This window comes from Bombus flavifrons, chromosome 14 (assembly GCF_040668555.2).
Source record: "Bombus flavifrons isolate JBK064 chromosome 14, iyBomFlav1_principal, whole genome shotgun sequence".
Taxonomy (NCBI): domain Eukaryota; kingdom Metazoa; phylum Arthropoda; class Insecta; order Hymenoptera; family Apidae; genus Bombus; species Bombus flavifrons.
The window spans coordinates 6,457,513-6,484,546 of NC_138455.1; the positions used below are offsets into that span (position 1 = coordinate 6,457,513).

The 27,034-nt window shown below is 38.9% G+C and overlaps 1 protein-coding gene across 4 annotated transcripts in view; it reads right to left on the reverse strand.

Moving 5' to 3' along the window:
- Positions 1–48: 48 nt before the first annotated feature.
- LOC138186707 (ATP-sensitive inward rectifier potassium channel 12) overlaps positions 49–27,034 on the reverse strand; it is a 43,830-nt gene continuing 16,844 nt past the window's right edge. For all 4 annotated transcript variants that reach the window (XM_069126817.1, XM_069126818.1, XM_069126819.1 and 1 more), the window contains 8 exons: positions 26,188–26,426; positions 24,796–25,069; positions 24,342–24,534; positions 23,598–23,819; positions 18,629–18,870; positions 17,105–17,394; positions 16,322–16,577; positions 49–185 (listed from right to left, as the gene is read on the reverse strand). In XM_069126817.1, the coding sequence (XP_068982918.1) occupies positions 16,322–16,577; positions 17,105–17,394; positions 18,629–18,870; positions 23,598–23,819; positions 24,342–24,534; positions 24,796–25,069; positions 26,188–26,426 (1,716 nt within the window). In that variant the 3' untranslated portion in view covers positions 49–185. The remainder of the gene's footprint in view (positions 186–16,321; positions 16,578–17,104; positions 17,395–18,628; positions 18,871–23,597; positions 23,820–24,341; positions 24,535–24,795; positions 25,070–26,187; positions 26,427–27,034) is intronic.

Consider the following 27,034-nt stretch of genomic DNA (forward strand, 5'->3'; position numbering starts at 1 on the left):
ACGGCGACGGGTTTTTTCGTCCCGTGTCCAGGATGAATGAAGTCGCTGGAAGTGTCCACGCGACGATGACTGACGGCCGTTGAAGAGCAAAGTTCCGTTTTCTGCCATCGTTTCTTCGTTTCCTCTCACTTTCCACCGGCATTCACACCGCCCTTCCGTTCGCGGAATCCCACCATACCTCGTCCCTACGGTGCGTAATCGATTTTGTGCGTTATGTTATTAAAATGGGGAGCAATGTACACGGGCGTTGTGACAAAATAACTTTTAACACACAGGATCCGGCGGAATAATTGTGACAGCGTGCAGGACACGATTACTCGTAGAAAAATAAGAAAAATACATAGAATGAAAGCTTTTCATTCTCGGGTTAGTTTACGAGAAAATCGAGTTTGAAAACTGATCGAGTATACTGAAACTTTATACGGAATTACGTCGTGTCTGCTTTTACGTGTTATTCGACCGGATCCTCTATATTTTTTTCGTTTATGTAATCAAATAGGGAAACAAAAGGAATTTACGTTACAACTATAAACGACAATATTCTTATGTATCATCAGAGCTGTCTTGCATAATCTTGAACTAATATCATTGATGAAATTGGTCAGTAGTGACAAATTATTAGTACCAGTAAGTACTATACTTCAGGTTCTATAAATTTACAATGTTTGACGTAATATTGTAAAATTATAAAAGAGAGATCTATAACGTACGATCAGTACGTTAATATCGTTAGTTAATAAATTACTGTGCAGAAATGTCCAGATCGTCCCACAAGTAATGTCGTCTCGTACTTTTGCGTTTTGAATTTCTAAAGTAAAATGTAACTCGGTTGAAATTTTTAATCAATGACCGGCAGAGTTAGAAATTTATAATATTTGGCGAGTGAAATAAATCTTTCCTTCGGATTCCATTTCTTTCGTCGTGTTAATAAAAATATGAATTTTCATAAATAGTCCACTAATAATCAACGCGATGATACTTATGAAAGGACTTAATATATAAATTATACTCGTTTGCGCGAGCGTGTTGTCAATTTTATCGCGTGAAAAACGTCGTCGGTATTTTCCCATAGAATTGACTGGAGGAGGCCGTTGAAAAGCGCGACAGAACTGCGTCGTTTGCATCGGGCCTCAGACAACAAGTTTTGCGACATTTCTTTTTCTTTTTTTCTTTTCGTCTGGGGTATCTCGATTGTTCGATTAAAGGAAGGATAGGAGGGAAGGAGGTGCAGAGGATGCCGATGAATTTACATCACGCTGACGAGAAGGTTCCGGAGATCGAGACAATGTGTCGATGACGTGTTCCTTGTTTCCGGTTTCGATAGAATTTTAGGGAATTATCGATGGTATGTTTTTTTTCGGAATTTTGATTGAACGCTGCCAGCCACTTCCTGATAAAAATAAGCTCAGGTATTATCTTTTTTTTTTATGAATAATACTCAAATCAGGCGATTCATTAAATTAGTTGAATCTATCAAACTCTAATCTATACTTAATACTAGAACCAAAGAAAGAGCAGAATTTTTTCGAAAATTCCTAAAAATACGTGCAAGTATCTTTCATGATGTTAATTAATTTGACGTTTAATTTTATCGAGCAAGAAACGTGATTACATGTACTTACTCGTTTTCTTTGTGTCGCTTTAATTCCACGTAACTATGCACCACGTATTTACGTTTATACTAGACAAGATTATAAATGAAGAAATATATTCAAAATGGGTAAGTACGTATAATCGTATTTCTGTCTTGATAAAGCGAAAGTCAATTCGTCAAAAAGTCCGTTTCGTGTTTCCAGCGATCGAAGAAATTCAGAATGAAAACCACTCGTGGCAAAACCTCTAAACCAGACTCAAACACGATGAAAATATCTTCACTTATTTTCGAGTGAAAATTAACTTGTTTTATAAAAAGCTTCGTTATAAGGTCGACAACTTGGTGACTTAATTGGTTATAGTTCTCCTGCGATATAATTACGGGTACATTTATAAGAAAATCCTCTGATTTCACAATATAAAAATATCTTCCACCATATGTATTAACAAGGTCAAGTTTTCCATTTTCTTCTTCATCGTCGAGGAATGTGGAAAACTGTGCGAAGAATGTGTGCAGGAAAGCGACAAGAAGTCGAGATTCCCGCGATTCCTGCGATTGTTTTAGACCAGGGAGAGAGAGAGAGAGAGAGAGAGAAAGAGAGAGAGAAAAAACAAGATAATGACGGAAAACGAGTATGAAAGAGTGGTGGGAAGGACGAGGTTGGCCAGATTAAACCATCGATGAGCCATTACATAATTATTATTTTGCAGATTTTGCCGATTAATCTGCGTCGTAATCTCTGGATCATAATAAAGGGAAACACGTAACAGCACGGAACTGAATTTTCGCGGGCGATTAACGAAGAATCGTTTCGTTGGGAACTGCTTCCTCCTCGTCGACGCGTTTTTTAAGCCGTCGTGATTATATGTTTTTCTTTTTTTGTCTTATCGAACCGAACGATCGTAGCTTTATCGCGTAGAAAATAATATTATCAACGCACTGTGACAAAGTACGTATGGCGGGTATCTCGACAGAGACGAAAAATGTCGCGGCAAACAAACGGTGAAAAATTGTAAATACTGCATAAATACCGCTTATCTGGCACGATGACATAAATTATATTCTCGCTGGTTCGTGATTCACTGAATTTCCCTGGCCAATGCGTTATTATCGCGCGCTTGTCAGCCCGTAAATGGCTTAAACCGTAAAAGTAAGAAAGAACGGTGAGTACTTTTTACGAGCTAATGATAAAACGTTCGAGCGAAAATGGAATCGTTACACCACGCGAGAACAGCGAAAGTTTGGACCGTTATATTTGAGACGAAGAAAAAGAAAAGACGGGTCGTCAGATAGTGTTTTTCTAAAAACACGAAACCAGTTTACGCGAACGGAGACGCGATTAATTACGAACGTAATTTCCTTGTTTACCACTCGCTCGTCGTTTTCTTCCATTCGTTCGATGGTTTCTCTGAATCGATGCGTTCGATAGTCGAATTTCTCGTTGCCTTTTAAAAAATACTTTTAAGAAATACGAAGTTTACTCGAAACTTTGATACAGATATCGCAGAATTTATTTAATAAAAAAGGAGCAAGAAACGACCGTACTTTGTATATACTTTCGACAATCTTCTCTCTGAGTTTTCAAATACTCTGTAATACTTCATTCCTTCGGGATACGTTATATTTACGATATATTCATCGACGATAGAAACACATCTTTGCAAGGAACAAGAGTAAGTAGAATCTACGTGAAACTTTACCAAATCCATGATCGATCTCGATTTTTAATTCTTCGACTCAAAAGTATCTTCTAATGTAATAACAGAAAAAGAAAAAAGTTCAAAGTGAACATAAGCGAATTTCCAGATAAAACCAACATAGTCAACTCTCGTCGACAGTGACGATTAATCTCGCGAATTTTCTTTCGGGATAATAAAAATAGGAAAAGATACAAAGTATATATATATAAAGATTCTCACTAAGATTTAGACTGTTCTCATTCAAAGAGCGAACGTTTCCCCGCGTTTTGCAGCTGGAGCAGCGCACGTAAGCGCGTCGCACTCGCAACTGTTTCAGATTCCCGGCCGTTGCACGAGATTGTGCCAACGGATGCCATGGCGTTTTCCTCTTATGGCGGGGATAATGCTGACACGGTGGCACATACGCGTGAACACGCGTGGCACGTGTACGAAACGCGTTGATTATCCGCGAATTGAATTTCGCCGGATGCGAAACGCAAAAACTCGCTGCGTTCACATTTTTCGCCTCACCTTCCAACCGTGTCACTTCAAAAAATCCTATTTTTCACGGAATACGCGATACGCGATACGATAACAATACCGAAAGTCACAAATTTCTTTTCTCGAGAATATCTGGTTGTTTGAAAATTTCTTACTGTTTCTGACAGTGGAGGTATATTCTGCGTTACATTTAACGGGATTGCAAGAGTCACGAATCTCTGCCAAATATTTGAACGCTAAGTTTGAGAGGAATGTCGTTTCTGGTTCGAATAAGAAACCGAAATTGACCGATTGAAAGGATTGAAAAGATTCGTTGAATATAATACAATATGACGATCGTACGTGCCAGTTTCGCAATTTTTTTTCCATAATCTTTTCGATGAAACGTCAACGGAATAGTTGATTTGATAGAAGTGGAAAAAGATGGATCGATGGGAAGAATTCTAAGAGGCAATCTTGTTAAAATTCCTTCCCGAAATACGTAACAGGGTATCTCGTTAACGAGGCTTTTTCGATGACACTTGTAGTTTTTCGAAAGAAAAGATTGAATGATTAATTGGGCTGTTCCGGAGTGACGTCTATTCTAAAATAAAGAGGAGCGACAACGTTATAAATATAATATTTTAAAGTTGTTCTTTGCGGCATCTTGTGACCGTAACAAATTTATACAAGTAACACACATACTTTTCGAGCAGATGAACACGAACTGTGTATCGGGACGATAAAATTGACAAATTCTAATTTTTCATTATACCTGCTAACAATCTGATAATCAAAAATTCCAAGGTAAATTTTGAAAAGAGATTGCTTCTACCAAGCGATCGAATGGACCCTTTAAAAAATGGTAAAACTGTCATTGAAAATCCTCCGGCCACTCGACTCAAGTTCCAGCAGATGTACATTAGCCTTCGATTATTGAATTGCCATCATTGAATTTGAATCTCTTATAACGATCAACTTCTTCCACCTTCTGCAACGTTAACAATATCTTTCGTGAAAAGGCTCGTTCGTGAAACGTGCAACTTACAAGTCATCCAAACCAGTCTCGAGTCGTTTGTTAACGAACAACTGAACCCATCCCATCGAAGAATCTGTCGTTTTTCCTGTTTTTTAATGATCGTGTCGATCCTTCCAGTTTGACGACGAAAAGCAAAACAAAAAAAAACAAAAAAATAAAAAAAATAAAGGGTATTTATCGACAAATATCACGAATCTGTTGGTGGCGAGGGTTAAATAATTGCGGTGGGGTTTAATCGTGTGCGTGATCGTCGCCACGGGAGCAGAAGAGGGACGTTTCCGGTAGGGAGAGTGCAGAAACTTGCGCACGTAAGCATTCGAACCGCGATGATTAGGTTTGGTCGGTCGTTACGATGCGATTCTTGCGGTTGAATTCGCACGATCGGCAGATCTGCGCCAACAGATGATCCGTATCCGTCTTACCGAATAATTGGGTAATCGTGTTACACACTGGACTTGTCATTGCAGAAATTTGCTGTTTAGCAGACGTTCAAATTTCCGTCGTGGCAAATGTGTGCTTCCAGCAGAAACGATGCGTGTAAGCGGTAGATAGCGCGAAATAATGGCAAATTATTTCTTTAGTGGACAAGAATAATGAATTATGTTATTAACATGTTTCTATCAACATGTTTCATTATGTTTTTATGAATTTTCTATAAATTGGTGGATCATTTTCTGCGTTCTATTCTCAGACTCTGAATTTCCTTTCTTCGCGTACGGATTTTATTTTTTTACTTGCACGTACAAAATCCATTGTTACGTTACAACCTAAAAATAGCTTCTAGCGCTATCGTAAAATAGAAGTATCGTAAGGTAGGAGTAAAATTGTAAACGTTAAGTTTACACCAATGTTTTGTGCGATACCGAAAATTTGTATTTATATCTTTGCATATAGCTTACGTTTTCAACTTGATTAAATTTGCTCGTATTAGTAGTTTCTTGTTTGGAACAAATTGGTAGTCTTGAAATTGCATTCTTGAATTCGAAGGAACAAGAAATATATTTTGAGCTGAAGTAAAAGGTAAAAGATCCAGCTTGGTTTCCATATAGTTGATAAAGAAGCGAAGAAGAAATTGATATCTTGAGAAATATTCTTATCAATATACCGTATCTGTTAGCATATTTGATTGCACTATACGTGTATGCTAAATATATCTATATCATAAATATCATATACCATGTATACCATATGTGATATATCTGATTCCACGTGTATCTTTTATCGTAAAAGCAATTAATAAAAAGTTTGGAATTTTCTGTTCGAAAGCTTGAAAACCGTTAGTGCAACGAATTGTTAATTAAATGGATGTCAAGTTTGGAATTGAAGGTTTTTCAATTCTGGAGTATTTAAGGAGTATTCGAATGGAATAAAACGAATCTAAAGATTTTAAAATTCAAATTATTTAGTCACTCAGCTGATATTTAATTCGCGCGTTTCGAAAGAGAAAACGATAAAAGCGCCTTGTCCGTCGTACTTTTTCCTTATAGAAGAAGTCCAAACGACTTTTTTATCGACCGATTTTATCGACACTTTTGTTACACGTTGATTCCCATTGAAGTTGAATACAAATGTCAACGTAGCAACATGTATCCTATTCAAGAGACCACTCATTCACCTGTGTTATATACAGTTACGTTCATTGTCATTCGAACTACGGAGAATAAAGAAGCCGGTGATGTTTATCGATGATATCTCGAATAAAATAGAAAGGAGGCTGTTCTACTTTTTGCGCCAACGTGTACCAAAATTAAACAACCTTGAGAAAATCTCTGTTATCTCCCGTCACAGTAACGCGGTGTGGCAAATTTCTTCATACAAACGAATCAAACTTGTGAAACATTCAAAATCGACAAACTCGTAGGAACAGCTGTCGAGTAGCAGCTTCGAAGCTAATACAACGCGCTCTGTCTATTCGGCTTCGAAGGATAAACATCATTGTTAAGATGAACGGAAAACGGCTGACTTGAGGAACAAGATCAAGATTCGAAATAATTACGATACTACGTAGAAATTGCACAATGGAAAAGATTTCTTGGAAAAAAACTCATCATGTTCTTTCGTGACCACCGGCATCGTGCACGACAGCAGGTTTGATTTCGTGTCGAGAAGGAAGGAGGTTGACACGCGATCGGATGTCGGAAAATTCGCGTACTGCCGGCCATTAATCATCGATCATCTGACCGGCCGTTTCGTTGTCTTTCCGCCGTAGATCACGTGAACGAAACGATCGTTGTGCCGATCAATTAACGCATTCCCTCACGTCATCGACGTTTACCTTTCAAACGAACCAGTGATACCAACAGCAGCCACAAAAATCCATCCGATTCTCGTCTTATCCCGCTTGCTCGAATTGCGGATTTGTCGCCGGGCTTTATCGATTATTTCACGAAATCTAAATCGAAAAGGGAGAAAACACGCGCGAAATTTCCACTCACAGCGTTGAAATTCAAGTTCGAGTCATCGACACGGTTGGCCACGTGATCTTCGCCGCTTCACAGATGTCGTTCGATCGACTGCGTCACTTTTTGAATTACGAATTTCCCGCCACTGCAACGACGCGCCGTTTCGCGATACTCGAACGGTTTCGCGGCGACTTTTCGCGCACAGATCGTCGAGATTTTTCTGCTCGACGATCGAAAAGACCGGAGTGCGGCGAGGTCGACGTTGAAACCTGGTGAAACTGCGATCGCGTTGCCAACGAGCGTACCGAGCAGCGAGCTTGCCCAGTGACGTCAACGCACCTTCCTCGTCCGCCTTTATCCCTTCCATTTTCTCTCTTACCTAGCCTTTTCCTCCTACTTCTCAACGAGATCGAGGATCGCCGATCAGCATTGAGTCACGTACACATTCGCAACGACGTCTTGCCTGACGACCTATGGCGTTGTCTCGTCTTCTTGTGTAGCGAGCCTTTATCTTCCTTTCTGCTTGTCGCGGTTTTTTCTTTCATAAATTAGGGTTATTTCGTATTGCGAATATTGGAAGGTTTATAGTCTATCGTTTGGCAAATGAAGTAATTTTCGTTTAATTTCCACGTTAATTTACGGTAATTGCGCGGTAATTTACTGTAATGTTAGTGAATCGTGTGTGTGTGGTAAATAACATGTTCTAGGTTACAGAATTCTACTGTATAATTGTTTAACTCTACGTGGAATAGCATAATTATGTAGCTTGTAACTTGTAAATTCGTTTAGAAAATTTTCTTACTCTTATTAGCAAAATAATCGCGTTATTGTCATGTAGAGGAATTTATCGGTACTGGTAAGTTTCAACGACTTCCAAAGTTTCTCATTCGCTAATAATATTATAGTTGAAAGTGCAAAAGGGCTGAAATATTAGTTTATTAAATATTAGTAGGAATAACATTTGCATCACTAATTTCTCTCGTCCATCGATCTAAATCTTTCTCTTATCTATTGACGAAAAATTATTCAAATTTCCTATTTCGTGTCTTTTCTCAGAAACTTACCGCTTTTATGCTTATTCGTTAGTTTATTATCATTGAATCATTCGGAGATAAAGTACCGTAATTTCTGAAATAAAGCAACAACGATTACTCGAAAGAATTCTTACAATATCGTTGATCGAATCGTCAATTTACAATTGTTATTGTCCCACTGAAATTCGATCGGAAGTTTTCAACAAAAGTAGCATTAAGTTAGTCTAAATTCCACAAAGTCTGCGCTCGATCAACGTCACCAATGGCTGGAGCAGAGTTATCGATTCGTTAGTCAGACTTGATTCATAAGCCTTGAAGAATTTATGAGAATTCATAGAAGCAGTATGTCGGAGATGCTACGCATATTTGATGAGATTTAAACACGCGAACCATGAATGTTGATTTTGGCATTGGGTTTTTCGGCTATACTAATCGAGTAGTTCTCAATTACTCTGTTGCTCAAGGTGTAGAAAGTCGTCACAACTGTTAGACGTCTTCTCCTTCGCTTGAAATTGTTTTCTTAGGTCTCGTTTAAATCAACCAACCTATCCGAATTCAAGCAATTAAGGACGAAGCCGATGATCCGCCGGAAACTTCTAAATAAATACTTCCCCGAAATTAACCTTCTCTCAAGTTCAGGAAATCGTAGAATCTACTAAGCAGGTAGAAGGAAAAACAAATAGGAATTTTTGAAATTACCATATTTATAGCGGCGATGTACGAAAACATAATTCAACGAGGCAGAGCTATCGAAGAAAAGATTTCGGACGAGATGTGTCAACGGAACGTTGATTCTCAATGGGTTAAATAAAGCAACGAGGCAATATCGTTCAGTAAATCAACAATTTGCAATGATGATTGGCCCACTAAAATTCGATCGTGTAGGCTGGTTTTCAACAATGCTTCCAATCTATTATTTCATTCGCATAACGCTGCTCGTTAGATAATTTTTCGTTGATCGCGAGATCGTTTCGCGAGCAGAGCACGTGCGTACACGGTGCATCGGCTTGTGTGCACACCGTACACGCTAATGTGCACTAACATGGGCCAGTGTGTACACTGGTATCCACTAATGGGGGACACACTTCGCCGTGATAATAACCAATTACGTCAACGAGGCCGGAGGGCACGACCGTGACGTTTCGATGAGTGCCGTCAGTACTTTGACAAGCAACGATCATCATCTGGCCTGATCCGTCCAAATCTTCCTTCTATGGGCCATCAATTTTCATATTCTACCATAACAGATACTCGATTCGATGCAACCAAGGTCATTGATATTTGAAACTTTCATCAACGTTAGAATTATCATACAGGTGGAAGTCACCAGTTTGCGTAATCTTCTCATCCAAGTTTCACGGATTCGCAACGTTGTTTATAGACTTGAACGACTCTTTCTAATTTTTCATGGAAGATTTGTATACTTGCAACAGGGCATTTTTGTGCAATCGATCGTTTCAGGTTCTTTGCTTTAAATCGAACGTATACTCGTTGAAATTTTTAATCGAATGCGTAGAGATGCAGGGGTATGATATTGCATAGTGAATGAACGAGGAATATCGTCGTCCGTATTTAAGAATATTCAGAATTTTCAGTATTTGTCAACTAAATCGTATCGAAGATGTTTGAGATAATTCGTAAAATTGAAAATCAAAGAGTCCAATTAATTAAGAGAGGAATTCCATTAATTAAGAGAGGAAGGAATAAATGAAGTCGGGATATACACAGAATACGTTTGAAGTAATTTCCAGAAATTTGAGAAATTTGAATCATTTGCATACTCGCCTCCGTGCATGATTCACGACTTAACGAATTTCCTGGACAGCTGATTCACTATTGAATGAAATCCACGTGAGGGCCGGTGATTAATTATAACTGTAACGTCATTCATTCGTACGTATGTATGTTTTCATGGAAGATTCGTAACTTTTCTCGTAAATTCCACGAGAAAAAGCGTGCAGTACGCGCGTTGCTATCGAAATGCACGAGCTGAATCGGTTTCAAAAGTGTGACAACCTTCGAGTACGGCTATCTTAGTCACGATTGTTGTGAAAATGAGGCAAACGAGCGCGTAATAAAACTCTTTTCCAAGTAATCATTCTTTTTCTCGCCCTCGAACATTGACAATGATTTTACCGCGAGAAAGTACCCGTGTCTTCGTCGTGGCTCGTCGAGGTTACCATTTCTCACCTTGTGACACTCATCCTCGCCTTTTATTGTTGCGTCAGGATACTAAAACGTCTCGTGATACTCCTCCGCTTTGGTTCTTTGACCTTTTGCTCGCGAAAATTTACGATGGAATTCGCGATGCATTCTTCAGTTTTTGAACTACGAATCGTGTGATTCAAATTGTAAATTTCATTTTAACTAACCCTTATTTAGTTCTTTCCTTGTTTAAAGTTAAATTCGAAAAATGTACTCTTCGGTTGGGTTGAAGAATTTCCTTTACGATAAATACCGTGAATCCGTCAATTACTTTTCCGTTCAGCCAATCACGTACTCCTCTGTTCTTCTAAAATAAAATCTGCAAGCAGATCCCTCCTGCACGATTGAATTCGATATTATTGATAGAATTTTATCACGAGTTAGAAACGATCAATATCGATAGAGTTTCTTCGATAATTTTAACGACAATACAATTTTAATAATCGTAAAACAAATGAAATTTTGCAAATTACGAAAGAGGAGTTTACGATCTGCAACTCGTCGCTTGTCTATTTCCTAACATCATAAATAAATAAATACAATAATAAATATTATTAACAGAAAATTATTAACAGACACGAACAAATCTACATGTAATTTTACAGCGCTAAAAATTCCCAATAAGATCTTTCAATTAAACTTCTTCCATGATCTAGAAAGTAGCCGTGGCGTCAATGACCACAATAACCGAGGTTTACCAGGTGTAATTGCTATTGTCACGTTTTGCAATCGCGTTATCGCGAATCTCTCAGTTTCTTATTCAAAACAGGCATTGTCTGGGCGACAATGAGCAGCGTCTAGAATGACAGCACGAAGCACGAGAATAGAGAAACGACGAAGCGTATTACCTTGCAACGCGAATTGCGACATCCTTCTCTGGGACTGTCCTCGGTCTGATATACCGATTATGCGTTTGCACTAGGTTGCGAACACCGATTTGCATGTTTCTATTCACACCTCCAATTGCAATCGAGCTAGCTCTTCCTTCAATTAACACCGATCACGATCCTCCATGTGTCATGTGGTTTAAAGTCTTATTATCTTCAAGCAACTAATTACTAGGTTTAAGTTAAGTTATCTTCGAGTGGTTAATTATTCGACTCGTATCGTTTCTGTGAAATGTAAGCTGAGCGGGATATCCGTCGATCAAATACGTAAAGTATTTCGCTATCGTAAACAATATCGCTATGGTCGATTATCATTCATGTTAAAGAAGAATAAATTTTGCAGGGATCATGCACGTATATTGAATGTTAAGAATGTTATGAAATGTTACGAAAGTATCAAACTTGTGTTAGTTATTGTCACGTATAATCAGGAATACTCGTGCGTTTCTTTTTTTTACGTGAGTTTGAACTCGAAGATAGCGACGTGGAAATTGTTGGAAACATCTTTGCACTCGTGTGACATTACAGACCTCTGTTCTACCTGGACCGTGTTTCAATACGTAAATAATTATTTCAATTTGCTGCCTTTGACGAGTATGCTCGTCATGCGTAAAAAGCATTTACGATTTGCTGTTCGAATTGCAATCTTGGTGAAAACTAAAATACATTCGTAAATTTTAAGCTGTTTTGAATATTTGCGCGCCAGGACGAAATAAAACGAACAAATAGAAAGATGTAAATAATTATTACGAAAGAAGTGTATATAGTGCGAACAATGCGATACATTTTAGGTACACACTTTTCAAGCAGGTCGCGATAGCTAACTGGTTAAAAGAAATCAGACCAAATTGAAATTTCAGGGTAGGGTGACTATGAGACAGATCTGCGATATAAAATATATTCAAAGCGGAAGATACAAAGGCGAATTATTATTTTGCGTAGGCAACGTGACTCATCCACTTTCGATCTCTCACTTATTCAAGACACAAAGAAGGCATACGATTGGAAAGTTTTCCATTTGCGGAATTTCATATCCTACTACCTATAGGAAATTAAAATTTCATAGGAAAAGCTATCGAAACTAAAAAATAGAATATCAGGAAATATATTCGAAGCGAAACATATAAAAATTTCATCTAAACAGCGTGAGTCGTTCGTGATTTTCGATTTCTAGATTTGTGTGCAAGGGTGTTTCGTAACTGTCGTTTGCCGAATTTCCTACTCTGCTTCAACGAAGCAAAAATGAACATTTCACGGTAGAAGAATGTGCGAAGAGCGACCGTGTGAAAAGCAACGTATTTTCAGCATAAAGATAAGTAGTCGTTTTATTCGAGCAACGTGACTCGTCCACTTTCGATCTCAGTTGCCTCGAGACACAGAAAAGTACATAGCTTGGAAGCATCGCGAGCTTGCGAGGCAGGTGAAATGTGTCTGGAGAACAAGGACACATGGCGATGTACTTGCACGAAGCTACGTGCTCGAGGAACTTGATAGCTGGTTTAGCGTGTTTCGCGTGGTGTCATGGCTCGTATGTGTGGAAACTTGGCATAAGAAGTAGGGGCGAGGAGGGAAGAGGTTAGGCCGAGATTAAACAATTGACTGGCGTGATAACGAGGGCACTTCCCGCCACTAAACTCATCCTGTCGTGTCGTGTCGTCTAACCTACGTGGCTCTCTGGATCCACTTAATCCTCTGCTCATCCAACTGCCCTTCAGGCCATCGCGTGTTGCATCATAACGTGGAAATGCCTCCTCGTACACCTCACTACGAATTACCTTCGTTCCAAGCGTCGTGGAAATGTAGCTGAACAGCTTCTTGCACGCGACTATCTGGCTGTTGCCAATGCTTTGTATTTTATTAGTGGATTAATTCGGCGTCATTTTAACCGCGTTGAATTTTAACCAGTTAGCTGTTTTCGACGAGTTTCGAGTGCGCAAGAAACAGTTACAATTTATTGTTTAAATTATAATTTAATAATTGCATTAAATTGCAGTAATAGAATTGACAAATAAAACAGTCATTTCTGTTTCTGCGACTTAATTCTTGAGAAGACTTATTAGATATCCTACTCTTATTGATTTTCAATTAAAGAAAAATGGTACTGAAGCCAAGGAAACGAGAGATTTTGAAATGGTAATTTGGGTGTTTTTAATTAAGGACGTCCAGGGAAACCATACAAATTTGGAGACGCAGAATTTGAGCAATTGTTAAGTGAAAGCTGTATTAGATTTGAAATACCGAAATAGTTTACATACGTAATTTAGGTTTGATGATGCTTATCGAACAAGTGAAACTTAAGCTATAGTTGTAATTTGTTTTGGTTGAATTTTTGTTCGACACTTGTACCGCAGAGTTTCGTATTTTATTATTTCGATAGACGTGTTACGCGTGTACAGGACGCGAAAGTTTGAAATTAGTTTTTCTACAGTTTTTCTACAGATTCGTTTTATGCGAGACAGATAACGAAGCCGGTGTCAGCTGATTCAGAGATACGATCAGTAAATGTCGATTAAATTTCACAGCGACCAATAGGAACGACAGCCTGCGTAAAAAGGTCAGACAGTGTCTGGCCTTTAAAAAATCATTCAGTAATCATCGCGGTTAAATTCCACTGACTTACTACGTACGATATCCTTCCGAATGATCAAAGGGCTCGTACAAATTCGTTCTTTTTCTGTAGAAAAAAGCGAAAGAATAATCTCTAATTTTCACAATGATCTTCTAAATTGCATCTTTCCTTTTAACAAAATATCGATCATATCACGCAATTAAATATCACAAATGCGAAACGCGACAACTCACTTTTCCTGTCTTTTAAATTTCCAAACTCAATGAAAGCAAAATTGGAATCATCATCAAATTTCACATGTACATCACTTTTCGTATTATTTCATACAGCGAGTCTCGGCACTTCTGGCTACTACAATCATTGCCCAAAGTTTAAAAATTTGGTAATTCGATTCTTATTATAATCTTATTACTATAACGCACGTTGCTACGGGGAACAAAGTTTCTGGCGAATTACGATCAGTGCGCGACTCGTTGATGCGAACGTGTACCAGAGAGATAAGGTTAAACGAGCCCGGAAATCGTCAGTTAAGTGACACGGTAGAACGATCTTAATGGCGATAAGGTAAAAGAAATTGTCCCTTTCATTCAATTTAATCCCGCGATTCTCATCGAGAGAACAGCACCGTGCGTCCGAATGAATCGGATGCTTCGCATTCCAAAACAAGTCCAGGAGCAGCCTCGCGATTTCTTCCATTTTGCGTGATATCGTAACGTAAACCTCCGAATATTCTTTTAAACAGCAGATATCGGCAGGCGATACCGAAGAAAAAGAAGAAGAATAAAAAGTCTTCTACAGTTTTACGTCTGAATTTCGCGTTCGTTCTAACCGAATCGAGGAAGACGAGTTAACTCGTCGCTCTAATTTCCCAATCTCTTACGTATTAACGTTTTTACTGTTCGATGAAAATGAGCCAATCAACTCAGGTCTGTCGTCGCTCATCCACGAGTCGTTCGTGTCCTCGTGATCCGGTCCATCGACAGCTTAATTCGCGCCGATGAGGATGACCGGTTAAAATGGAGAGCGAAGGCGATGGAAGAAGAGAAACGATAACGATAAAGAAGCGAAAAAGAGAAAGCGAAAGGCGGAGTTCGTACTACTTCGATCGTTGGAATCGTGCAGGATGCTGGCCAGTTAGTCGAACTTAAACGGCGCGTATGTATGAAAACTACGCGGCATGACGTCTTTGTGTCCCAGTTAGAACAATTTAGAGGCCCAGTTGTACGGCGAAGGCAAGTTGTTTTAAGAGGGCACGATCGTTGCAAATCGCCCGGCGAGTAATTGATCCTCCTCCGAGGCAATTTAGCCTCTAGAAATCTAAAGCTTCTAGCTCGTTTTGGTCCCGTGGTTCATCGATAGCGGAACGGAAATCCAGTCAATTAGAAGATGTCCGAGATTTTCTGCTCTTTTTGCTTCCCCCTGGGCCTGCTGACGTAAATGCTACGTGTGTGCATGGAATGGTTAACGAACGAGGGGGGTCGTTGATGATTTAATGCAATCTCGTTTCAGGTCGTTCAAGGGGGTACTCTAATTTCAAATTTTCAAGAAAACCATCTCTTTTCGTCTATTTTACGAAGATGTAGGTTCTTGAAACTACACCTGCAAAAGCATTTTTTCGAATTCGTAAAATTAATTCCGTCGTGCAGATTCAAGAAAGACGGCGCGCAGCAATTCGAAACGATATTTCTAGTTCCAGCAACCATCGTCGAACGATTATTTCTTATCTTTCGAAATGACACGAAAGAAGTCGACAAAATCTGACTCTGTAATTTCAGAATGTCACCGTTTTTTTTTTTTTTTTTTTTAATTCTTCTTTTTTAAATATTTCTTTCGCAGTCTACTTCATATCCTAATTACATTTATAATATTTGGAAGTTTTTGGTTTTTTCGATTCAAATAAGCGAAATGTACGAGAGTCTGTACAATTCAGCTATATTCGCTTGAAGAAAATTCTTTATCAATATATACGATGAAGCTAATATCAAACCTTTTGCGGTTCTTCTAGAAAAGAAATTCTCTAGACTAAAATAAGTCTTCTCATAAATCTTCTACTTAACTCCTTAACCCCTTAACGCACAGATCATTCCTTTATTTATTAATAAAAATTTATTACAATATAGTGGAAAACAAGTGAAAATGCAATTGTATACATAACATGTTTCTTTATGACATATATGGACATCTTTAATAATTCATATAAATTATCGTATAAATTAAATATACAAGATACTATAGCTTGAATGCATATAATAATCGCTCAAACTAGAACCTAGAAGATATGGATATCTTTATTTACAAAATACTATAATTTTTCAATCCACAAAGATCGATGTCAAAAACAATTAATTCAGTGAAACTCAATCTATCTTCAAATACGCATATCACGTTAAATACGTGCGTTAAGTGGTTAACGATGGTCCACGTTTGCTCACCTACACCTGTTCCTGATAGAAAACAGCGTGCCTAGGGAGATGATTCGTTTTGGATGAATCGCCCTCCAACGCGTTTCGAGTGGGAAACTCCTTCATAGGCTCCATATCTATCACGTGGTGTTCGACGTCGCCTAAGATGAAGCTGGTCTTTTTCTGCGGGCCCTTGTGATTCTCTCCCAGGCTGGACCTCGAGGAGGTGAGAGGATGAGGCGAAGGTTCGCGATACGCTTCCGAAGATTCCGCGAACTTGGTATGTCTGAATGGATGAAACACAGATTAGCATCGTTTCTATAATTAAACGCGGTCTTTGGATTTTCATTGAACATTCGAATAGAAGGAAATGGAAGGCCAGATTCTAAGATTTCTAAGAATTCCCCATGATTTATCCTTGTGTCACGCTTTTGGTTTCTCTCGAGACGATCGCGTTGCGAGCAGACCGCGGATTTTTATGCATTTCTAAGAAAATCTTAAAGCGAAAAATCTCGAAATTTTAAAATAGAAAAATCGCACAGCATGTAACGTTTTATGAGAAAATATATAAAAATATCTAAATCGTGGAGATTTCTACGTATACCTGGTAGGCGAGACTATTTTCTATTTAAGACGAAGACTACGTTTCGGTTCTATCGTCCTAATTATATTTTGTAAAATATGAATTTGCATAAAAATTCGCTGTCACATTTTGCGTCAGTGTCGTAGCTTATGGAACGTTGACGCAAAAGTTGTAACTCGTAACGCTGTTGCCTCTGAAGAAACATCGAAAGAAGAGACAGATTTGAATACCTGGGATCTAAATGCTGTCGCGATGGTGATTTCGATAGGGAGCTGATAACTGGAACTTGATCCATCGTCGTCCTAGAACTGGATCTCTTTATCGTGTCTCTCGACTCGCTCTTCCTAGAGTCTAAGGTACACTTGGACGGTTCTCTGTGTATTCTTCTGTCTTCCTTACTCGGTGCCCGATTTTTCCTTAAGGTCGCGTTTATATCTTCCAATACACGATCATAATCTTCTTGGTTTCTTAATTCCTCGTGGGAATAATGATTTAAAACGTGCGGATCACCGTCCAGGAACTAGACACAGAATGAAAATATTTGCATTTCTATTAGTATATCATAACTATTAGCAGACTGCAGATTTTTATGTATTTATAGGAAACGTGAAAGCGTGAAATCGATACGAGGAAATATATAAAATGTTCAGAGTACAGTGATTTCTATGATACTTGATAGATAAAGTAATTGTCTACCAATATTCAGCTTTCTTAATTATATTCCAAGGAATGTGAATTTGTATGAAAATCAGTAGTCTATCTATTATAGGTATGCAGCATATCTGTACAATAAAATTTTTCTAATAATTTTATTGTTAAATCATTTTTAAGTACCATAGACTGTACGTATGTAGATGTCGAGAAATTAAGCTACTTGTATCTTCCTTGGATTTAGATGAAATCTGACCCTCGTAGCAATATTTTGAAGAAACTATGTGCAGTTGAAGATTTATTTAATCCTGCTGCAGCCTTCGGTTCGCTTTTGTCCTCACTTGTTCTTTCAGAACTTTACTATTTCTTAAAAATATTGAGCAAGATTTTCTCGAATATAACCTTGAGAATATATTAGAATCCTAGTGTCCCTGTTCAAGTGACATTTTAGAAATAAACATAGTTACGTATAACACAGATATTAAGACACGCTTTAACGACGCAGATCAATCATCGAAGTGAGATACTTGGAAATACAAAAAAAACGCTACGATAGTTTTATTCTTATCCAAAATTATAACAATTGGCCGATAATAGTTTTTTTCGAATACATTGAACGCTTATATTCCATATCCGTAGAAAATTTAAGGATTTAATTTAATTTATTAATTTAATTTAACGCGTTAATAGAAAATTATATTACATGGAAAAACAGATTTCACTATGGTCTGAAAATGTGTTACAGTTCATCAAAAAAAAAAAAAAAAGGGCCAGATTCTACACACGATTTTAAAACAGAAAAGTGCTGAAAATTTACAAAAGCCACTATTACCTATAGCTTGTCGTAAATAAATAACTTCGATAGAATGTACTGGTTTTTTCGACTAAAAAACGTAACGATATATTCTATTACTGCGTTTCCTTGATTCTGCAAGTATAGTTAGAAAATGAAATCAGAGAAACGGATTTCACACGTAAGAATCACTTTTATCTCGAAGATCTTAAACGTGTACTTGAAGTGGAGAACCGCAGCAGGATTAAAGAGACGGCGTTCGTGTACAACGATCTAATAAAAAGAAAAATAGTAGCTACATGTTTAGTACCTCGTTGTGCGTGTAAAATATGGACTGCTTTAAGTCAGTTTGCGCGCTTTGCATGCTCTCGCGTCTAAGAGAACCGTCAGGGCTGGTGATCATAACTGGAATCGGAGTGAGCGTCATCGGCACGTTCATGTGCAATCCGCCTGTTGACGACGCTAGGCTGGAACCGGATCCGGTGGTCAAAGAACTGCTCGACGCATCGCGATAATGAGCGAATCCGCTGTTGCTCGCACGTTCTGAAATACCTAATGATGCATAGAAATTCAAAATTAATTTCAGGAAAAAAATTCCATTTTACATACGGCGTAGCAGGAATGGTTGGTTCATCGAGAATCAGTCGAGTCTCGCTGAAGCCAGTTTATTTAACGACCACCTCCGCGAGAAAAACACTCGCAAGTTTGTGGTAAATACTTTTTTAAGATAAGAATTTCGAGTATATCACAGGCTATATAGTCCCGTTTGTGGATAGCAAGTTTTTCTGTAATTTTCTTTCTCTTTTCCTTTTTTTGGTTGAAACGCTCGGCAAATGGTCAGCTTTCGCGTTCGAAGTCTTCTATTCTTTCTAGTTAGTTATTCGTTGGCCATTGTTCAGATTCACCGTGCCGAGCAAATTTATGAAATACAATTACAACGTGCATCGATCTTTGTCTTATTCAAAAACCGTTTTCCCTTCGAATAAAAGCCAAGAGTTCGTGAAGCCAGCGCGCTACCGCGTTATCGTATTTGCTCGAGCGTAGTGCGCCAACTTTGTCTTTTTTCCAATTTCCTCGCTTTGGTATCGGTAGTATCGAACGAACGTTTTCCTTGACTGTCACGACAGATGAGGAAACGTTAAACCAAACTAGACGGCAAGAAGTTCGCTCTACGGAGATATGACGTGTCGTTGTTGAATCGCGTGAGCTGACGGAATGTGTTGACGAGAATTCAATAAAACGGTAAATTTAAAAGAAGAAAGAAAAAGGGAGAGAATGGAAGAGACGCCAGTGATTCTTCAGAAGCGTTCAGAGTAAATCAGTTAAGTCGTTACATGTAAATTTGATAAACTGTACGGCGCGAGAGGTGGATTTCCAAGAAGGTACACGCGTTGTTATGGCGACACGAGCGAATACGCGAAACAATGACGAGAAGCTCGTTTGCGACGCAGATAGAAAAATTTGAAACGATCCGCAAGAAACCGTACGACGCGAATGAGCAGCTTTCCAACGTCGCGATGATGTGAAATCGTTGCTGAGCATTGTTTGTCCTCGAAATTCCTCAAACTTCTCTATAGCGTGGGAGTTTAGCAGGGGAGAAGAGAACAGCACAGGGAAATTAATTGCGGAAATCATTCGCGCGGACGATTGTCGGAAGTTGAAGAAGAGGCCATTTCGTCGCTTGCACCGCGTGTTGGAAATCACCGAGTGAAACCCGGAAATAAGAGAAAGAAGTGGAGAACTCGAGGAGGGTCGAACCACTTAAAAGAGAAAAAGTAGCTGCAATTACAGTCACGAGACGTGCCATCGGTACGACAAGTGCAAAAAGCGAATCCTTGGCGGAGAGTACAAAAATAGAAAAACGGATAACGCGTCCTAAACGGCACACGTGTGCGACGTCAGTGCATTTTTCTCGGAAACAACGGACGCTGATGATTCTGTGTGATTGGCGGACTTCGATGAGAGTATGCGTATGACTTATGCGTAGTCACGAACGTTTCCGTGAACCTGAGCCACCGAAGATGGCATGTTTTCCCCAGATAGCTGGTGATACATTACTCAAAGTCGCTAAAGTGTCGGTAAGATAGATGCTGGAGCTTCAATGAACGATAAACTGATAGATCAACCGCTGAAAGAAGTACTCTTGCCTGCGCAAGAGGAATTTGTTTCAGTGAGAGCGTTAACGGACGAGGATTTTTCGTTTCACGTTCACAGCGATCGCCGTGAAGTTCGAAATAGCGAAGACGCTTTATCCGCGCAGGAAACACACTATTCTTCGCTGTTCCGACGTGTGTTTTTCGATAAGGAGAAACCGATAGGACGTAACGTGTCTCGCGAGAACCTGCTAAGATGATAAAAATGAAAGGCGTTGATGTTAAAACGATGAAAGAAACCGAAGAGACCGGCGCGATACAAAGTCTAAAAATCAAGCGTTGAAATGATTTTTTTGAAGCCTGTACAGTAGAGACGAGCGAGCAAAAACGAAAGATGCATATTCCAAGTAAACGAGAGAGAATTTCGTGAATGTGGGTTCAAGATATTTTGTCCTGTTGAAAGACGACAGTACTAGTCTTCGGACTGTTTGTTTTACACGTCACGAAGCAGAGACTTTTGAAACATTTCAAGAATACGAGACTATTGCGTTTAGGCAAACTCGCGATAAAATGAAAGCCTCACAAAAACGCTAATGGGACGGAATATACGAGAGGCGAGTTTCACGATTTTCTGGAAAATGGGGAATCATTCACGAAATATCAGCACCATGTGTTCTGCAGTAAAATGGACAGGCGGAGCGTGAAATAGGTACCCTGGTGGAGAGCGCTAGATCGATGTTGATTACCAAGGCTGTGTCAAGTACGTTGCAGGCCAAAGCTGTCAAGACAGCAGCGTATGTTCTAAACAGAACCCTTTGGAAACAAGTACACAGGACATGATGGCGTACGAAAAATTGATCAGCGGTCGCGAGCCGGAAATTAAACACACGCGCGTGTTCGGATGGACAAGACGTCCCGAAAGTAGAAACGAAGAAATTCAATGTGAAAAGCAAGAAAATGATATTTGTTGGCTACGGGGAGAAGTCGACAAACTATCGACCGTGGGATGCAAAGCGTAAAATTCACGTGAATCGCGCCGTTGTTTTTAATGAGAGTTGCGTGAAGTCAGAGCCAACCGTAGAAACCTGAAAAATGACACAAGTCCGGTTGGTTTCTGCTAAACTGCAATATCAATGCAGATGATGAGGATGCTTGGAAGATGAAGAGGTAGTATTGGTGCAGTCAAATGACGCGAGAGTTGGTTTTCAATTGCGACAAAATTCCTATGTACGTGGAAAATCAAGATCGATGAATCAACGAAGTTCGCTAGCAATCCGGAATGTGATAAACGGACAAAATATATTGATGCTCGCTTTCATTTTATTGAGCGACGTTCGTGAGATTGATGTGCTGATACGTAGAGACTAAGCAGCAGCAGAAGGTGACAGATATATTTACTAAACCGGTAGTGAGATAATTTGAATATCTGTAAGATAGGCATATCAAACGAAACTATATAAATGAGAGAGTTAAGATAAGATTGTCAAACAAACCACAGGCTATATAGTCCCGTTTATAGGTAGCAAGTTCTTATGTAGTTCTTTTTTGGTTGACGCTCGAACACTCGGCAAACGGCGAAGGCTTTCGCCTTCGACATTTCTTTTTCTTTCCATTTAGTCCTTTTTAGCTATTCTTCGTTCAGATTTGCCGTGTCGAACGAATGCACGAAACACATTGTATCAATTTTCGTTCTACTATCAAATAGAATTCAACAGTGTATCTTCTGGTCAGACGGTTAAATTGTTCTATGAAATTTGTATAAATTTTGTAGATATCAAAGAGAATAAAGTCATTATAATTAGAATAGTAATAGATTCTAATAAGTTATGTCAAGTTACGCGGCATTATGATTTGCAATGCAAACGTAATTAATATTAAAAGATTAGAACCGAAACTGTAGGTTTATGGGTGTTTTCGTAGGCCTGTTTCATGGTTTTTGAAACTGTTTCATGGGTCTTTTGCCAGAAAGTTTCTTCTCTAATATTACCATTTTTTTCTAAATATGATGCAATATGGAACAGTCACGGAATTCATCCTTATACACTGTAAGCTTGAAGTTACTAGGTGTAGAAGCCAAGAATTCGAAGAAAAGCCAGCTTAGAAATGTATTGATACGAAGGAAATGACCACATTCGTTTCAAATTAATAATAAAATTAACAGAAGCGTTCTATCCAACTATAAGTGAGAAGATGAGTTAGAAAACGATCTAAAATTCTTAGCCGCTATTGTGTGTATTTTATGAAGAAAAGGTCATTTAAATTTCCAAAATTGCATCGTCCTAAATTTACAAAATTTCTATGAAAATCTTTTAAGAATCGATGGTCCTAACTCTCTTGATAATTTTGACGTTAACAATTTAGTAATTTCCCTTTTAAAAAAATATGTTCCATCCGAACGATTTACTATTTAACAATGGCTTTAATTATGGAATTAATCGGTAATTAATAGGCTCGAGCACACGTTCAGTGCAATTACAGTTTGATTCTTTTCTTGGTCCAAGGTTCGGACATATTGGCAGTGATCGGAAAGTGGAGTGCCAGATTTTCGACTCGAGGTAAAAGCTACAACGTATACGGCGGCTAACAGATAGTTCGCGTCGCGGAATGCGTCTCATGTCGCGGACAGTATCGCTTGTGACAGTACAGATTCAATAAGCTTGATTCATGTTAATCGAGGTCAATCACATTTCACCGACAGCGTACAGTGGTCGATAAAATAGAGTTCTCCATCGATTACTATCAGATGACTGCGGATATTTATGCAAATTTGTATTTTTATGAATTATTTGTAACTTGTAACATGTAAACTTGTTCCGCCTGCTAAATATGATAACGTATACTACGCTTTGCATATTTCACGCGTATCCTCGCGTATTATGCGAGTTCAATGGATTTTTGCATTTTCAACCTGTCAGTCTGGTCTCTTAAACTAGAAACATTACGAAATTAAAGACGAATAAGGACAAAGCAAATGCGATTTTCAAACCGAAATGAATTTCTAAACGAAGCACTTAGTACGTCCAAGAGATTTAGGATTCAAACGACGAGTTAACTCGTCTTCCCGAATTAACGCGTTTCCCGGTGAATGCATAAAAATCCGCAGTCCGATATTATCACGACGATTCTTTGAAGAATTTTAACGAAGTTGGGAATTCATGCTTGTTAGAATTTTTTCTTTGCTCGTACCTCCTTTCGATCGTTGCATCGTCCTAAGTTTGTCCAAATCAGCCGCTGAGCATAACGGTGTGTCAACCTCGTAGGTATTGTTGAACAAGGAATAGTTCACTTCATATTCCCCAGTCTCCTTTTTGAACGTGATTATGTGTTCAAATCTGTGTCCCCATAAAATTTCAGACGGCAGGTACGAGCTTCTGGCTTGAGTCGTCATGCCAGTTGATTCGATGACACCTGCAATTGAAGAGGAATTTTAGAAATTTTGCTTGTCTTTTTGACTCATTAAATACGTAAAGTTTCCTGAAATTTGGTCCAACGACAGCTGAAATTAATGCGAAATTATAGAAATTTATCTTCCTGATTCATCCAGTGTGTTATGCAACTGATGGTTCAATTACTTATCATACAGACTGATTCGACGCGGAAACATAAGTTATACGAAGCTTCTCTTTGTCGAGAAAATAGACCTCGATCGATTGAAAATTAGTCCGTAAAAGTTTATCAAATAATAATAACTACTTAATAAAAACGAAAGATTGTCTCGACGAATTTTCAAATTCGATTTTTCGAAAAAGTTCGAACGAAGATGTCTTTTGTTTTAGATTTTGAACTAATTCTCGCACGTGAGATAATCTATCGCCGATAATTTACACGTATTTAATCCGAAAGTGGTTTGTTTCACGCGATCGAACGAAAACCTTTTGCTTCGTATTTTCGACTTTCACCTTGGCACACGGGACCTGCGTATTAAATTACCTTCCAACATGACGATAATCTCGAATCGTTCCCTGAGCATATCGCTGGCTGATATATGATAAAGAGGCGACTTTTCGTCGATCTTGTGAACGATCGTCGTTGGCCAAATAAAGAATATCTTGTCCTCCTCGCCATCGCCGCCCACTTTCAATTCTGTTTGGAAGAACGGCAGCAGTTCTCCTTCTCTGGTAACCTGAAAGTATAGTTGACGCCATCAGATCATTATACTATTGATCCTGGATGAAAGCAATAAAGTAGAATTTCGTAGAAATTGGCGCTGGACGAAGTTTCTTCGATCGAATCGAGACAACTTTATAGAGGAGAATTTAAGCGCGTGAATGACAAAAACAAAGTTTCTCTTCGGGATTCTTCGGTTAAAAAAAAAAGGCGGACAAACAGGCGTTACGTAACGTCGTCGTTTTGCACGTTCAACCCGAAGGAAATAGAAACTTACCTTCCTTTTGATCATCTGGGCTCTGACGTGAGCCTCGATGATGTGACTCTTCCTCATGTCACCGACACGAAACATCAAACAGGGTTGTCCATCCCTCTGACAGATCACAGCGTTCCTTGAAAACAGCAACGTCTGCGTTCTCTTCTTTGGCCGGGACAGTTTCGCGAAAACTATGCCGACCATGAAGGCCTGCAGGATCACACCTGTCATTGACTGGATGCATATCACGAACACTGCCTCTGGACACTCGTCTGTTGGGTGTTTCGACCCGTACCTACGATATTTGTTGTTGTTAGCATGGCTTTGTATCGAGACACAGGGAGAAAGTGAAAAACGGAACCATAGAAGATCCGGTGGAGCCGAATTAATTAAACCGAAGCTTAGGGAACCCAGTAGCATAGAATTTCTAGAACGGCCATGGGGCAATCGGAGATCGTGGTAGAACTTCAAAGTTATCTAGAGATCGTGGAATCATTTTAGACTGACAAAGATTTTGGGATCGCAGGGAACCGTAGGTTTGAGATTTCGAGATTTTTGAGATTTTTATTTTCCAACCATCTTACGAGAGGAATTTAAAGCTTCCCTCGGGGAATCTTAACATTTCGGGACCGCAAGAACTCGAAAAATTTCGTAAGTTTCCTGAATTTTTACAGTTCGTAAGACCACGCGATCGCGGGAATTTGCAAAGTGCGAGATTTTGAAAACTGTGTGGTTTCAAGGATTCATTTGGTGGTATCCAAATCTCTGGATTACTACGACCTACGACTTCAGGTCAGAGGTACGGCTGGTCCCAGGATTTTCAGGTGACTGTCTCGAGTAGTTACAAAAAGAAAATCACCACTTTTAGGTGTCTAATGAACGAATTCGAATCTTCCGAGTGATCCGCGTGAATTGACAAGTTGCACTTAACCCGTAGAAAAATTCGTTTATCTTATCGTTTAGTCGATTGCAAACTGCGGCTCAAGTTCTCCTGATTATCTGTATCTGTGATCTACAATCTCTAGATGACGTAAAGTGGTACTACAATCTGTACGCGACCTAGGATTAGGTACCGAGGCAATTAATCTCAGATTAATTTCACTAGTTTGCTGGGTTACTCTAGGTCAGAGTTCTCCAATCTTGCCAATCGCAATGTTTGCAAGGTAACTCCGCTCTTGTACCTCGAATGAGAGTTACGAATATTAAATAAGTTTCCTCTCGTTCGCTAGATTTCTAAGAAAATTACCGACGATCGCATCGAGCCCCAACGTTATCGCACGACCAGTTAACTCAACTAATTAATCAGGGAAGGGAGGGTATAGTTCTTCCAAATCGGCCGTGTTGTTAATTCGTTCGAGTCACTGATCCAATATAAATTACGCTTGATAATAATAGAAGATAATTGGTAGTCACCCGATCGTGTGCTGCGTCTCGATGGAAAATAGGAAGGAGCTGGTGAATCCACGAATCTCCCTGATGCACGGGGTGAACGTTATGTTTGGATTGTTCTGATTTTCTAGGTCGAGGTCGCCGTGGCTGTACGCTATCAGCCACCATATCAGGGCGAAACCGAGCCATGACAGTAGGAAGTTCATGGAGAACACCAACAGAGTCCAACGCCATTGTGCGTCCACCAGCGTCGTGAAAATATCCTGAAAAGGTTACATAAAAATATAGTTTCGATGAAAATTTGAAATTGTCTGATTATACAGGGTGCGGTCGAATAACACGTACAAACAGGCACGCGGTGATTTCTTGATGAAAACATAAGAAGGAAATATGCGATAAAATTTGTTCATTTAAGGTTTAGTTTTGAAGAAAATCGAGCTTGCAAATTTATCGAATATACTTAAACATGGCTAACTACCGACTGGATATGAGTAAGCGATCGATAAGACGTTATCGTAGAGGCGAAAGTAAGTAAAAAATATAAAATAAAAATTTTCCCTTTGACTTCATTTTCAAGAAAATAGAGTTCGAATATGTTTAGTTAAGAATCGATCTGGTAGTTAGATAAGATAAATATGAAAATTTATTTTTTCCCAAACGAAACGTCTTGAGAACAAATTTTACTACGCATTTTCCACTTATTTTCACACGTAGAACGACTTGCTGTTGATTATTTAGCTCTGTCTAGTGCGAAATTAACCACGTTCGAGTATACCCGATAAATTTTCAAACTCGATTTTCTCGTAAACTCAGCCACAAATAAAAACATTTTATTACACATTTTATTCTTATTTTTTTTTATAAGGAGTCA